The sequence below is a fragment of the Caretta caretta genome, chromosome 19, assembly GCF_965140235.1.
Source record: "Caretta caretta isolate rCarCar2 chromosome 19, rCarCar1.hap1, whole genome shotgun sequence".
Classification (NCBI taxonomy): Eukaryota; Metazoa; Chordata; order Testudines; family Cheloniidae; genus Caretta; species Caretta caretta.
Window position 1 is genome coordinate 11,812,775 of NC_134224.1, and position 14,251 is coordinate 11,827,025.

Genomic DNA, 14,251 nt, shown 5'->3' on the forward strand with positions numbered 1-14,251 from the left:
ACAGGAGGTGGGGTGACAAGGGGGGGGGGTGCTCATTATTCAGCACTGGGGGGCTTAGGAGGACGGGCTCACTTTTGCAGGAGAGTTTTGATTCTGACGGGGACCACTGTTACCATCCATATCCCAGGAGGGCTCACGTAGAACCGTGATCATAGAATCATAGGACTGGAAGGGACCTCGAGGTCATCTAGGCCAGCCCTCTGCACTCATGGCAGGACTTAATATTATCTAAACCATCCCGGACAGGTGTTTGTCCAACCTGCTCTTAAAAATCTCCAATGATGGAGATTCCACAGCCTCCCTAGGCAATTTATTACCGTGCTTAACCACCCTGACAGGAAGTTTTTTCCTAATCTCCAGCCTAAACTTCCCCTGCTGCAATTTAAGCCCATTGCTGCTTGTCCTAGCCTCCAAGGTTAAGAAGAACGTTCTTTTTTTCTCCCTCCTCCTTGTAACAGCCTTTTATGTACTTAAACTGTTATCACATAGGACTGTCCAGAGAAAGGAAGAATGGTCCAGTGGTTAGGGCTCTACCTTAGGAGTGGGTTCCACTTCCTGCTCCGTCAATTCTTGTGTGACTTTGGGCAAATCATCCAGACTGTGTGCCTCAGTTTCCCCATCTATGCAATGGGGATAACATGGGGCTAGTGTGAGTGAAGACATTAAAGACTGTGAGGCTCTCAGATACTACAGTGATGGGGGGTGGATAAATACCTACGGTGGAACCACCGCTAAAGAGGGCAGGAATGCAGCTAGGAAGATAGGCACTTTTGTAAAGGAACCAAGCAGTGCACCAGAAGCACACTGCTTACCGTACTGCAGGCTGGGAATGGGCTGCCTTATGGACCCCGTAACAGAGTGTGAGAAGACACCCACTAACTAAACAGAAAGAAAGGGAGAGGGGGAGGATGTCTCCAACCCATAATACTGAGTTACCCAGTTAACCCCTTGTCAACTACTGCCAACTCTTGCAATATGAGATGTTAGTCTTACAGCGCCAGCTCCTGGAGCCCTGTGATTTCTCAATTTTTGTATTTTAAAAAGCAAGTTTCTAGCCATTATGGTTGCAGAGACTAGCTGGAGAACAAGACCTGAATACACGCATCTGAAAGCGGAAGGCAAAGCAAAAAAAGAAAAAAACACCAGCAATTATTATTTTAAGTGTCACATCATTGTCAAGCCAATCTCATGAATTTGGCCGGTGTCTAACTCATGATTTTGTAATGTTTGGGGCTGGCCCTATAGATGCCAAAATAAGTGCCAGGAAGAACTAGTTGTGTCTGTACAGGGCCTAGCACAGTGGGGTCCTGGGGCTTCCATGCAATACACATAATAAATACAGTAGAACCTCGATTGCCTGAACCCCAATCTTACGAACAACCAGTCACACAAACCTATTTCCCTGATAGGGGGAAAAAATATCACCTGACGAAAGCAATGCTGGTGAAGAAAAAGTCGACATCCCTCCCCATTACAAAACCTTCGGTGCACTGGAAATCGCTATGCAGTGGTTCGAAGGGCAAGAAGAAAGCGAAGACGGTGCCCCATCCTGCAATACTGCATTGGACCTACTGTACGTTTCAAGATGTTCCGTTTTATGAACGTTTTGCTTTTCTGAACTCCTCAGTTCCCAACTGGGTTGTAAGATAGGGATTCTACTGGAATAATAATAATGCAGATGAAAGAGAGACCGATGGAAACGCACAGATCTATAGATTAGATAAGGGGTGTAGGTGGGGACAGATAGATGGGTGTGCCTGGGAACAGCTAGCTAGCTAGATGGGTGTGCACAAGGCCAGCTAGCCATGTGTGCATGGGGATAGCTAGTGGATGGGGATAGCTAGGTGGGTGTGCATGCCCCGAGCTCGCCGCCTCCGTGAGCGGGGTTCGGCCGCCCCCTGCCGGCCCGAGCGGGGAAGGAGCCCCGGGCCCCCGCCGCGCTCCGGCCCCACGAGCTCTCCGCAGGCAGCCCCAGCCAACAGGCTCCTTCGCGGCAAGGGCTCAGGTAGGTACCGCCCGCCCCGGGGGCTCGCCCCGGGGCCCGCGGGGGGGCTGGAGAACGGGAGCGGGCAGGCTCCTGGGCTAGGCGCTGCCCCGGGGCTTTGCAACCAGGGAGGCGCTGCCCAGCGGCGGAGGGGCTCGGCCGGCTGCCCCCCACCGCTGCCAAGGGAAGGAGCGAGGGGGGCCGGGGCGCCCGCTCCCCCCTGCAGCGCTCGGGCAGCCCGGCGGGGGCCGCGGCGGGGGCCGGAGACCCAGCGCTCGGCACAGCGCCCCCTGCTGCCGCGTCGGGACACGGCAGCGCCCCCTGCTGGGAAGCGAAGGCACTGCGGCGTCCCCCTGGCGCGCCTGCTGCCGAGAGACTACAGCACCCCCCTGAGGCGTGGGACTTAGGGTGCAAGCATCCCCTCTGCTCCCCCAACCCCGAGGGAATCTACCCAGCAGAGCCAGTGGTATTCTGCGCCCGTCCCCTCCGGGCTACGGAAGGACCCTTTGAGAAGGGTGTGGAGGGAGGGGGCTGGTTGGAGAGTCCCTGCAGAATGGGATCCACAAATCTAAATAGGGTCACCTGTGCCCTAGGGTGGGGTGCAGCCTAGAGGGGACCAGTGGGTGAGTGTGTTTTGCCGTGTAGAGGATGCTCTGGGGGCAGTGATGGCTCCCTCCCTTCCGAATGGCCTGGGGTGGTCCCCTAGTCTCTGCTTTCTTTGCACTTCTTGTTCTAAACCCTTAGTCTCGTCACCATCCTAGATTGTCATTCTAGATCCTCCTTCCAGGCTTGTTAGCCTTCTGCACTATTGTTTTTCGTCAGGGCCACGGTGTGCATCCATTAGGAGAAGGTGGGAGAGCTGTGTGTGGGCGATCCTCCTGGCCTTGCTTTCTCCCCTGCTCTCCAGGGAATGGAGTCCAGCCCACCGGAAAAAGGCAGGCGGCTCTCCGAGACCTGGCACTCGCGGTGCTGCTGCTGTGGCCCCAAACTCTGCTGCTTCTGCTGGTGCTGCTGCAGCAGCTGCTTAAGGTGACTGCTCGGAGAGGGCGTGCATTAGAGGCTTGAGGGGCATGCATTTTACCCCCGTGGGGCTCTTTCGGATGAGACCTTTCAGTGGCGCTGGAACAATTTTTACAGTGGGGGTGCTGAAAGCCAGTGGTCCCCAAACTTTTTACTTTGCACCTCACCTTACCCCTGTCTGTGTCCCCTCTCCCCAGAGCCGGGGCCAGGACTGGGTCGTGGCTCCGGGATGGGGAGGGGACACGGACAGAGGTAAAGGGGCCAAGGCTGGGACCACAGCTGGGGCTGGCAACAGAGCGCCAAGCTCGGGTCCGGCGGCAGCTGAAACCCCGCATGCGGGTCTGGGAGCGGAGCCCTAGGCATGGAGCTGGCAGCTGGGACCCCGTGCAAAAACTGAGGGGAGCTGCAGCACCCCCCGCACCGCTAGTTCCCGCGCCTATGAGGCCGTTAAAACCAAGGCCCTGTCTGATTTACTGAACACTAAAGATCCCACAGTCTTTACTGGTAAGAGTAAAGATTTGGTGTCCTGGCTGTGGCCCCATTCGTGTGTAGCATGATGTCTGGTGGGTGGGTGTCGTCCACGACCCTAGAGGTGTCTGCATTTCAGTGCTCCGGTGGTGCTGTCGGCTGGAGAGCTATTCACGTTGGAATGTTCAAATCAATAGTTAGAACTGATTTAGGAAGGATCGAGTGGGCAAAAGGAGAGTAGCTCTCTACGTCAAAAAGGGTTTCCAAGTCACTGATAACTCCAAAGCAAATGATCCTGAATGCTTATGTCCTAACCGATAAAACATGAAATGGGGTATTAGTTGGTGTCAGCCACAGCCCCCTTAAACCGCACTAAGGAAGAGGATGACCACTTCCTTACACACCTATCTACAAGGTGTAGGGGGGAGAGGCTGCGGATCATGGGGGCCTTCAGTCTGAGTGACACATGTTGGAGGGCTCACGCTGGCAGGACTAAAACATCCTTGGAATTTCTAAAGCTTAGAGATGACAATTTCCTAGCTCAAAAAAAAAGGAGTACTTGTGGCACCTTAGAGACTAACCAATTTATTTGAGCATAAGCTTTCCTGAGCTACAGCTCACTTCATCGGATGCATCTGATGAAGGGAGCTGTAGCTCACGAAAGCTTATGCTTAAATAAATTGGTTAGTCTCTAAGGTGCCACAAGTACTCCTTTTCTTTTTGCGAATACAGACTAACACGGCTGTTACTCTGAAACCTAGCGCAAAAAGTGTTGCAGCCAACATGGGGAAATTTTATGTTAAACCTGGTCCTAACAGATAAAGAAGAACTGATCTCACAACTAAAAGATAACAGTAGCTTAAGTTCAAGTGATCATGACTTGATTACATGTATAATGTGCAATGAAAATAAAGTCCAGACCACTAATATATTTACTTGGTGCTTTAATAGGGCCAATTTCACAAAGCTGCAAACAACTCTGAGCCAAATCAGCTGTGAGGAAGAATTTAGTCAGAAAAATGTGAATGATAATTGGGACTCATTTAAGAACACCTTACTAGATACACAGAAAGCCACAATCCCATGATTCAGGGGCCAGGCTGCTTAAAAAAAACTACTCAGTTTAGAGGGGAAGTGAAGGCAGCTATAAACACATGGAAGAAAGGGAAAGTTGATAGCAATGAATATAAATCAGAAGTTAGGAATTGTAGAAAATTGATAAGGGAAGCCAAGGGACGCAAGACGACATCTATGGCCAGCAGAGTTAAGGACAAAAGAAGTTTTTATAAATATATTAGGAACAAAAAGAATCCTGACAATGGTACTGGTCCATTACCAGATGGAAATGGCAGAATTATCAGTAGTAATGCAGAAAAGGCAGAAGTGTTCAATAAATATTTCTGTTAAGTATTTGGGGGGGAAAACATATGATGCAGTCTCATCATCTAGGGATGCTAGCACACTTTTCACTTGTATTTCTGGAGGATGTTAGACACAAGCCACTAAAGTTAGACATTTTTAAATCAGCAGGTCCAGATACCTTGCAGGCAAGAGTTTTAAAAGAGCTGGCTGAGGAGCTTTCTGGAGTGTTAATGTTGCTTTTTAATAAGTCTTGGAGCCCTGGGAAAGTTCCAGAAGACTGTAAGAATACTGATGCTGTGCCAATTTTTAAAAAGGGTAAACAGGATGGCCCAGGTAATTATAGGCCTGTCAGCTTGACATCGATCCCAGGCAAGATAATGGAGCAGCTGATAAAGGACATGATTAATAAAGACCTAAAGGAAGGTAATGAAATCAATGCAAATCAGTGTGGGTTTATGGAAAATAGGTACTGTCAGGCTAACCTATCATTGTTTTTTAATGAGATTACAAGTTTGGTTGATAAAGATAATAGTGTTGTCATAATAGACTTCTGTAACGCGTTTGTCTTGCTACAGCACGACATTTTGATTAAAAAACTAGAATATAAAATGAACATGGCACACGTTAAATGGATTAAAAACTGGATAACTGAAAGGTCTCAAAAGTAACTGTAACGGGAATGGTCACTGAGCAGGTCTCTTTCCGGTGGGCTCCAGTTTGGTTCTTGGCCCTATGCTATTTAACATCTTTATCAATGGCCTGGAAGAAAACAAAGTCATCACTGATAAAATTTGCAGATTACACAAAAATTGGGGGAGTGGTAAATAGTGAAAAGGACAGGTCATTGATTCAGAGTGATCTGGATCGCTTGGTAAGCTGGGCACAAGCAAACAATATGCATTTTAATATGGTCAAATGTAAATGTAGGAAAAAAGACTATAGGCCGTACTTACAGCACAGGGGACTCTATCCTGGGAAGCAGTGACTCTGAAAAAGATTTGGGGAAGGTGGTGGATAATCAACTGAACATCAGCTCCCAGTGTGAAGCTGTAGCCGAAAGAGCGAATGTGATCACCAGGAGAATCTCGAGTAGGAATAGAGAGGTCAGAGGCCTAGAAGTCCCAGTCAGGGATTGGGGCCCCATTGTGCTGGGCACCATATACACACAGAATGAAAAGACAGATCCTGTCCCAAAGAGCTTGCAATCTAAGTAATTATTGTTAGTTATCAAACAAACAATGGGGCTTTTCCTCAGTGTGGCTGAGCAGACACAGCAGGGAAAGGAGGGATACAGAAAATAGATGGAGCCCCCACATTGAGAATAATACCTCTCTCTTATATAGTGCTTTTCATCAGTAGATCTGCACGTGCTTTACCAAGAGCATCAATATCATTATCCTATTTAACAGATAGGGAAACTGAGGCACAGAGAAGGGAAGTGACATGCCCAAGGTGACCTAGCAGAGACAAGAGCAGAACCCCGGTTTCCTGCAACCCATTCTGTCTAGTACTCCATCCTCAAGCCACACCACTTCCCTTATCAACAGAATGATTCTCACAGGTTTCAGAGTAGCAGCCGTGTTAGTCTGTCAGCAAAAAGAACGAGGAGTACTTGTGGCACCTTAGAGACTAACAAATTTATTAGGGCATAAGCTTTTGTGAGCTACAGCTCACTTCATCAGATGCATTCAGTGGAAAATACAGTAGGAAGATACATATATACAGTGTGACAGACCCAGACCAGTGGGGTGCAGGAGTCTGGTCAAAGCCAAAGGAAGGGATAGCTCAGTGGTTTGAGCATTGGTCTGCTAAACCCGGCATTGTGAGTTTGATCCTTGTGGGGGCCATTTAGGGATCTGGGGCAAAAATTGGGGATTGGTCCTGCTTTGAGCAGGGGGTTGGACTAGATGACCTCCTGAGGTCCTTTCTAACTCTGATATTCTATATTGGCCACTGGATGAACAGTTTCCTATTCCCTGAGTGACCAGAGTAGGGACTGCCCCTAGAGCAATCAGGAGCCTGCCAGAACCAATTAAGACAAGCAAGCTAATCAAGACACCTGGAGCCAATTAAGAACTTTCTAGATTCAATTATGGCAGGCAGGCTAATCAGGACACCTGGTTTAAAAGGACCTCCCATCAGTTAGTAGGGGAGTGTGCCAGGAGCAGGGAGTGAGAAGGTGTGTTGCTGGAGGAGTGAAGAGTACAAGTGTGATCAGGCTTCAGGAGGAAGATCCTGCAGTGAGGATAAAGAAAGTGCTGGGGCAAAGGCCATGGGGAAGTAGCCCAGGGAGTTGCAGCTGTCATGCTGCTGATACAGGGAACATTGTGGACAGCTGCTATCCACAGAGCCCTGGGCTGGAACCTGGTGTAGAGCGTGGGCCCCTGATCAGACACGGGAGGAGTTGACCTGGTCTGTGAGAAACACCAGAAGGGAAGGTCTAAATTGGAAAGGGATCTGCCCTGTCCCTGACCCTCTAGGTGGAACACAGAGACTGCAGGGTTTGTTCTCCATTTCCCCCACGCTGGCCAGTTATGAGATTAGCTGAGTGGACGGCAGGTTTGAGCCACTGGCAAGAGTGACCAAACTGAGGGCTGCCGTGAATCTCTGAGGCGAGCAAATCTGCCAATAAGCGCAGGACCCACGGAGGCAGAGAAGGAACTTTGTCACAACTGAAAAAATGGGTCCTGCCATACCAACTCTAACGAGACTCACAGGTTTGTTACTCCAACCCAGAGAAATCTGCATGGTTACCGGTCCACTTGGGAACCATGTTTAGGGCTTGGATCCTCCTTGTTAACACAGATAAAATGTCCCTGCCACTCTCCACCACAAATTCCACGTCCGTCCGTTTCAGGAGTCGGACGGTGAGAAGGAGACAAAGAGACCGGTTCGGGCACAAGACATCCAGTGTCTCCCAGCTGGAGATCCCCCCACCCTTCGAAGAAAGGTATGTCTGACGCCACCCAAAATGCACCATGCAGGAGGACGGGCCTCAGATAGCGACCAGAAGCTGGAATACAAGGAAGAACAATAAGTGGCTCTTTTTAAAAATTAAAGTCACCAAGTTTGGGTCTGAGCTGATCCCCTGGGTCGGAACATATGAGATGTGGGGAACATTCAGATCGGGTCCAAATGTTGAGGTCAGGTTTATCTCCCAGGAACACTGTCCCGTGCATCTCCTTAGTTCTGGCTCTGCCACGGGAAAGAGTTGGGGATGATCCAGGGCAGCAGGGCCAGGGAGTACCACACGGTCAGCCCCATCAGCCCAGGAGTTGGGATAGGCACTCTGCGTGCCACTGAGCAGGTGGCTTGGGCAGGGAGTTGGGGCAGGTCCTGCACAGACTGAGTTGAGTCAGGGATGGATGGCAGCCAGGGGATGGAGGGGTGGGGTACTGAGAAGGGAACAGGTCATGCAATTGCCAGGACTCTGTCTAGAGGTCACATCTCTCTCGCTCACTCTCTCCTAGGCTCACTGTAGAAGAAGCGGCCTCCTGGAAGCGCTCATTTGATTGCGTGCTGGCGAGCCCGGCTGGCCGGAGCGTCTTCATGGAGTTCCTGCGGACGGAGCACAGCGACGAGAACATGGCCTTCTGGCTGGCCTGCGAGGAGCTCAAGAGGGAGCAGAGCCAGGAGCAGGTCTGCGAGAAAGCCAAGAAGATCTACCTGGATTACATCTCTATCCTGTCCCCAAGGGAGGTAGGTCTGCCACCACCCTGTTGGGAGGCAGCTCAGGGGACCTTGCTCCCAGCTTATGCCCTCCCATTGTTGTCACCTTACAACGTAATGCAACACCAGGGAAACAAGGCCCTAAACACCAGGCACTGCCTTGAATATTGGGGGAGGGCAGCATAGAGTGTCTCCTTGCACCTGACGCCCCAGCAATGGGACCGTCTCCAAAGCAAGTGGTCCTCTGACATCAGCCAGCTGAGCTTCCCTGCAGCAGTTGCTCCTGGCTGTAGAGTTGACCCCTACTTTATTTGGAATGGGTAGGTCCTTGAGTTAGCTGTCCCAGTCTCACAGTTAGCTGCCAGGTCACAGCAGCTCACGGCACTTTGGAACCATCTATGCCAGTGCCCGAGAAAGGCTGGGGTCTCTCCAAAGGGCTCTTGGCGGGGCCCTGGACAGCCAGGGCATCCCAGCAGAGCTGCAGCGTGAGGAGTCCTGGTCCCTGGGTTCAAGAGCGTTGCCTGTCTCCCTCCGCAGGTCAGCATCGATGCGAGTGTGCGCGAGTCAATCAACAGGTCCCTGGCAAGGCCCAGCGCGCAGATGTGCAATGAGGCCCAGGGGCAAATCTACACTCTCATGCACCGAGACTCCTACCCCCGGTTCCTGAACTCACCACTGTACAAGTCACTGGAGCAGAGACTGGCTGTGCTGGCATGTGACACCTAGCCAAGCCCCGGGCACGCACACGCGTGTCAGGATACTGCCAGCTCCTTCAGCTTCCTGCCAGCTCCTCAAGGCACCGGGGGAAGATGGGACAACCCTAGAGACAGAGCCTCAGTGCTCCCTCTCTCCCCGTGGGTGAAGCCACTGATGTTTTGGTAGCAATGTTGATCTAGAACTTACTCTAGTCTGTCTGAACCAAACAAGATGTAACTCATGCTGGGCTTTGGGAGAATTTCACTAGGGCCAGTAGAGATGGGACGAGCCTGGGGTCCTAGAATTGGGAGCCTTTCAGAGCATTGTTTTTCCTAGAATTAGGATGGTATCTCTGTTGGCGTGGTTCTAGAGCATGGACGATATGTGTGGCCTGGACCATGGTTCTAGAACATGGATGGTCACAAGCTGGAGTGGGATCTAGAGTGTGGCTTGTGTGTGATCAAGGGGTTCTACTACATGACTTGTACATGAGTCTGGGTTTGTGGAACAAAGGTTATAGCTGATCTGTGATAGGTTCTAGAATGTGGGGCCTTCTCAATCTGTGGGGGCGTTTAGGATTGTGAAACTTTGAGAACTTGAAGCACCATGTTTTTGTTTTAGGGGCACGAAAAGTTCCCCACCAACATTTAATTGTGTTTCAGAATTTCTAAGAGTTTCATAAATCTCTTAAGTGGGCTTCTTCCCCACCTCTCTGAGCTAAGTCAACAGGGCTCAGTTACTCCCTTAGTACTGGAGCAGGTCCCAGCGGGCAGCACATTTAAAATCTGGCCAAGCAGCTCCCAGGCCTAGCTCTAGATGGTCACTAGAGAAGACACTAACGTTATTTTATTTATCAGTTGGGGCTGCAAAAATTAATTCTGTCCCGTGAATGCAAAAAAAATAAAAATAAAAAAATCCACAGGGGCTTAATTTAAAAAAATGACTTGGCTGGTACATACCAGACATTACTAGCCACTCGCTAGAGTCTTTAGACCATATGTGCAAAGGTGGCTACTTGTTTTGGTTGTCCACCTTTAGCCACCGTGGGCATGATTTTCAGAGGCCGTGAGCCCCCATATATCTAATGGGAATTACATGTACCCAGAAAAGCGTCTCAGAGGCAGCTTGTGTTAGGTGCCCCAAAAAATCCTGCCTGAAAATTGGCTATTTTAACAGCTCCTCTCACTGGCGCTACAAGATATCACTCATGTTTTATGATTTGTGGCCAGTCCTATCTAGCTCATTCGAAGAGGCTGCAACTTCTAAATGCCCAGGGAAGGGGGGTGCACGCGCACCCGCTTGGGAGCTTATGTATGAAATGAAGCGGTGAAGCTTTTTTTCCCTCACGAGAGGCATTCCCATCACAAAATCCCCCACCCCAGGTGCCATTAATAATGATGTAACACTTTCATCCATAGATCTCCACATGCTTAACAAGGGAAGAGCAGAACCATCATCCTTGCTTTGGAAGGGGGGGGAGGGGTGGAACTTAGGCACAGAGCAGGGAAGTGACTTGCTCAAGGTTGCACAGCAGAGCCAGGACTAGAACCCAGGTTTCCCAACTCCTTCTCTGGTGCCCGAGCCATGGGACGATGCTGCCTCCACTCACTGGCACCTTTGTTCCACCATTCCCCTTTCACGCATATATCAGCATAATTCCAGTGGATACAGTCACTGCCAGAGGAGACCTCAACATGAGTAATACCCAGCTCCTCCCAGCAGATTTACAAATATAGGTCAGTAGCGTGAGCCCTATTTTGCCAGCAAGGAAATCGAGGCACAGAGCAGGGACATGCCTTCCCAGGGTCACACAGCAGGCCAATGGCAGAGCCAGGAATAGCGTGCAGGACCCATTAGCCCCAGTCCAATGCTCTATCTACTAGGCATTGCAGCCTCCTTAACAGAGATGAAGGCACAAATGGCTTGTGGTTTCAGATGCCTCCATTTTTGGGGTGCTCAGCGTGAGAACCCTTCAGAAAGCACTCAGCCCCCACCTCTCAAAACCAGGTGCCCATTAGCAGACACCATAAAGCGAGGCACCCCCAGTCACTTATGCAAACGCAAACCTAGGGCCTGTTTGCTCTGTGTGAACGTTAAAGATCCCAGGGCACTTTGCGGTGGAGTAGACTTTGCTCTGGAGACCTTGGCCTAAATGACCCCTACTCCCAATTCTGTGTGCCACTTGGCTGCTACCCTCCACCCCAGAGCTGGCTGCATGTCAGCAGCACTGTCCATATCGCGTTGGTGACGGGATTTGGGCAGAAAGGCACTAGAGGTATAACATTACAGTAAGAATGGCTAAGTCCCCAGCATGCTGGGGTTCGAAAGCACGAATACCCAGCCAACACTCTTTACACCTTTATTGCTCTAGCTGGAGATTTGCTCTCCCTTTCACCCCCACTTTTTTGGGGGGAGCAGGGACACATTCTATCTTAGAGAGAAAACAAAGCTGGCTGATCCATACGCTGTGTATGGCAGGGGACTAGCGCCACGGCCCCCTGACTGCTGGAGATAAAGGGATGAAAGCAGGCAGGCACCCAGCCCTGTCTGTGCTGAGCCTGAAGTGGGTCATAAGAGCAGGATTGAGGTGGCAGGAGCTCTGACCCTCTATCCCATCCCACCCCCGTGCTTTCTCTTCTCTATCCTGCCACTCCTCTACCTCCTTCAGCCTGTCAGCATGGGGCCCAGTGATTTCCAGTCTCGCTCGGTGAAGCTCAAAAGTCTCCCCAGTTCAGAGTGGTTAACCCCCCCAAAAGTTTGGTGCTGAAGGTAGGAGATGGCGCTGAATAACAGCTTCCCCCCATGTGACTCCTGCTCCTCTTGGGTCAGGCGTACTGTTAAGAACAGCCTCCCTCGCCTGGAATTTTCCTTGGCCAATCCCACCTGGAATCAGGATACACAGAGGCAGCCGCCAAGAAAGGGCACAATTATTTACAACGAAGAGTAACTGCACTTCGGGGTGTGGGGTTTAAAATCAGGTTCCAGGATCAAGTGTAGCAGGGAATTAGGATCAAGTCTTTGTGTAATATCCAGTTTACAGAAAACAAGTCACCAATGGGAAGGAGAGACCCACGAACAGGTGCAGCTAAAGCCCTGTGCATCTTCAGCTCTCATCTTCTCGGGAAGGAAAGGAGGGTCACTGGTTTTAAAACAGGAGCTCGCTGTCATTCAATGGACTTCCCACTGAAGGGCAGGAAATCCCTCACTGGCTGGCTGGAGGATTAATACTCCAGGACTGCACCACCGAAATGCCAGCAGAGGAGGAATTAAAGGCAGTCCATCTCCCTCTGTTAGCTGTTTTTGCAGGGGGAGTTGGGGGCGTCAGAGCAGAGTGTGTTGTGACCACACTCAGGGAAAATACCCACATGTAAAGAGAATGTCTGCCCTGATTTGGGTGAGAAGGCTCCCGCTGTTCTACTGGTTCCTCTACTGCACCCTAATTCCCAGCCACCTTCAACCCCATTACAATCCCTCTCATCCACACACCACAAAGCAGCCCGAGAGCCCGGTGAAGACAAGGGGAGCTGAGTGCTAACTCTAACTCTACAGGGTATACATACCTAGTAGATCCTATCTATCCTATATCCTAGGGAGGTGGTAGAATCTTCTTCCTTAGAGGTTTTTAAGGTCAGGCTTGACAAAGCCCTGGCTGGGATGATTTAACTGGGATTTGGTCCTGCTTCGAGCAGGGGGTTGGACTAGATGACCTTCTGGGGTCCCTTCCAACCCTGATATTCTATGATTCTATATGGAGAACTGCCCAGGGGAGCCAGAGAGCAGCCTATAAGGCTGTGCCTATGGGTCTGGGGGAGCCCAAACAGCGTGGCAGTTGCCTGCCTGTGTGTCCTGTTGCCCCCAACAGCCCTTTATAGTGGGGCTGAAATAAGGGGAGAACTGGTCTCTTCTCATGGTACTTCCCCCATCCCAGAGCCGAAACGCCATCCATTAGAAGACCAGCCCTCCCAGCAGCCGGTTACACATACGTCCGTGCAAAACGCATGCCAGAAGCCAAGCACACCCCTGGCAATACTTCATCGCAGCCCAGGGACCTGGGTGTCAGCCAGCAGGACTCCACCTGCTCCGTCCCCGGAGCGGGAGCATCCCCAGGGTGGTGTCAAGGGCAGAGTGGAAGGGGCTTTCGGTGCCCCCTGGTGGCTTGTGCGAGGACTGATGCCGACACAGCCCCGGAGAGCTGCCTTCCAGATCGGTTCAGGCAGAGCGGGGTAGACGGGAGTCTTCACTCCAGGAATGACAATTTGAGACACACCGGCCTGTGGATTGCCCTGGGCAGGGGACAGTAGGAAGCCTCTGCCTCCGAAAGCAAATGCTGCCTGGGATTTGGAAAGCCCCGCTCCCATGCATAACAGGGAGATTCGCCAGAGACAGGCCGCCAAGATTCAGGGATCACCCAGCTCATAAAAACAAACAGGGGTCAGCTTAACCTGGCCAATGAAAGGGACGAGCACGGGCGAGGGGGCTGGGCACCTCGGCTGCTGCTAGGCTACTTCCTGTGAGCTCGACAAACAGCACCCCAAAACCTCTGGCAGGGCAGATTTCCCCTGGGCTCTGTCATGCTCCACGCACCCACTGCTTCCTCCAGGGTGATGGACTAGAATGACCCAGCAGGTCCTTCCAGGCTAGGGTTCCAATGATCACTCCAGTCAAAATATAGACATCAAAAAAGAGGAGTCTCCTAGGGGCTGACACCCTGGCATCGCACCTTCTGGGCTTGAGGCTCGGGTACCCCTAACGCCAAACAATCCCTCCCTCTAGCCAGTGAGTGAATCCTCATTACATTCTCGGGAGCCAAAAGGGAGGGACTTTCAGCTCCTCTCTCAACAGGTTAGTTCTCTTCCCTTCCCCTCCCCCCACCCCCACCCCCAGTTTCAAATTTGGATGGTCAGAGATTCTCCTTTGCCGTCCGGCTGCATCGTCTCCGCGGGTGGCCCGGGTGCAAACAGGAGCGGCCTCAGCAGAACTGGAAGACAACACAGGAGGGAACAAGTGAGTGACTCCTCTCCTGCTGGGGCTAACTAAGCTTCTAGCAAAAAT

General features: G+C 51.3%; 2 protein-coding genes across 6 annotated transcripts in view; one reads left to right on the top strand and one right to left on the bottom strand.

Moving 5' to 3' along the window:
- The first annotated feature begins 1,801 nt into the window (after positions 1-1,801).
- Positions 1,802-10,139, top strand: LOC125624581 (regulator of G-protein signaling rgs-2). Of its 2 annotated transcripts, none has more exons than XM_048825502.2 (5): positions 1,802-2,005; positions 2,892-3,013; positions 7,692-7,784; positions 8,305-8,533; positions 9,041-10,139. In XM_048825502.2, exons 2-5 carry the CDS (start codon positions 2,895-2,897, stop codon positions 9,227-9,229), a joined length of 630 nt encoding a protein of 209 aa, XP_048681459.1. In that variant the 5' UTR covers positions 1,802-2,005; positions 2,892-2,894; the 3' UTR covers positions 9,230-10,139. The 2 variants fall into 2 exon arrangements, with proteins under 2 accessions (XP_048681459.1, XP_048681458.1); XM_048825501.2 differs by having other exon boundaries at positions 1,803-2,005; positions 2,807-3,013.
- Positions 10,140-11,544: 1,405 nt separating this feature from the next.
- Positions 11,545-14,251, bottom strand: part of TCEA3 (transcription elongation factor A3) — a 30,584-nt gene continuing 27,877 nt past the window's right edge. For all 4 annotated transcript variants that reach the window (XM_048825494.2, XM_048825491.2, XM_048825492.2 and 1 more), the window contains one exon: positions 11,545-14,177. In XM_048825494.2, the coding sequence (XP_048681451.2) occupies positions 14,169-14,177 (9 nt within the window). In that variant the 3' untranslated portion in view covers positions 11,545-14,168. The remainder of the gene's footprint in view (positions 14,178-14,251) is intronic.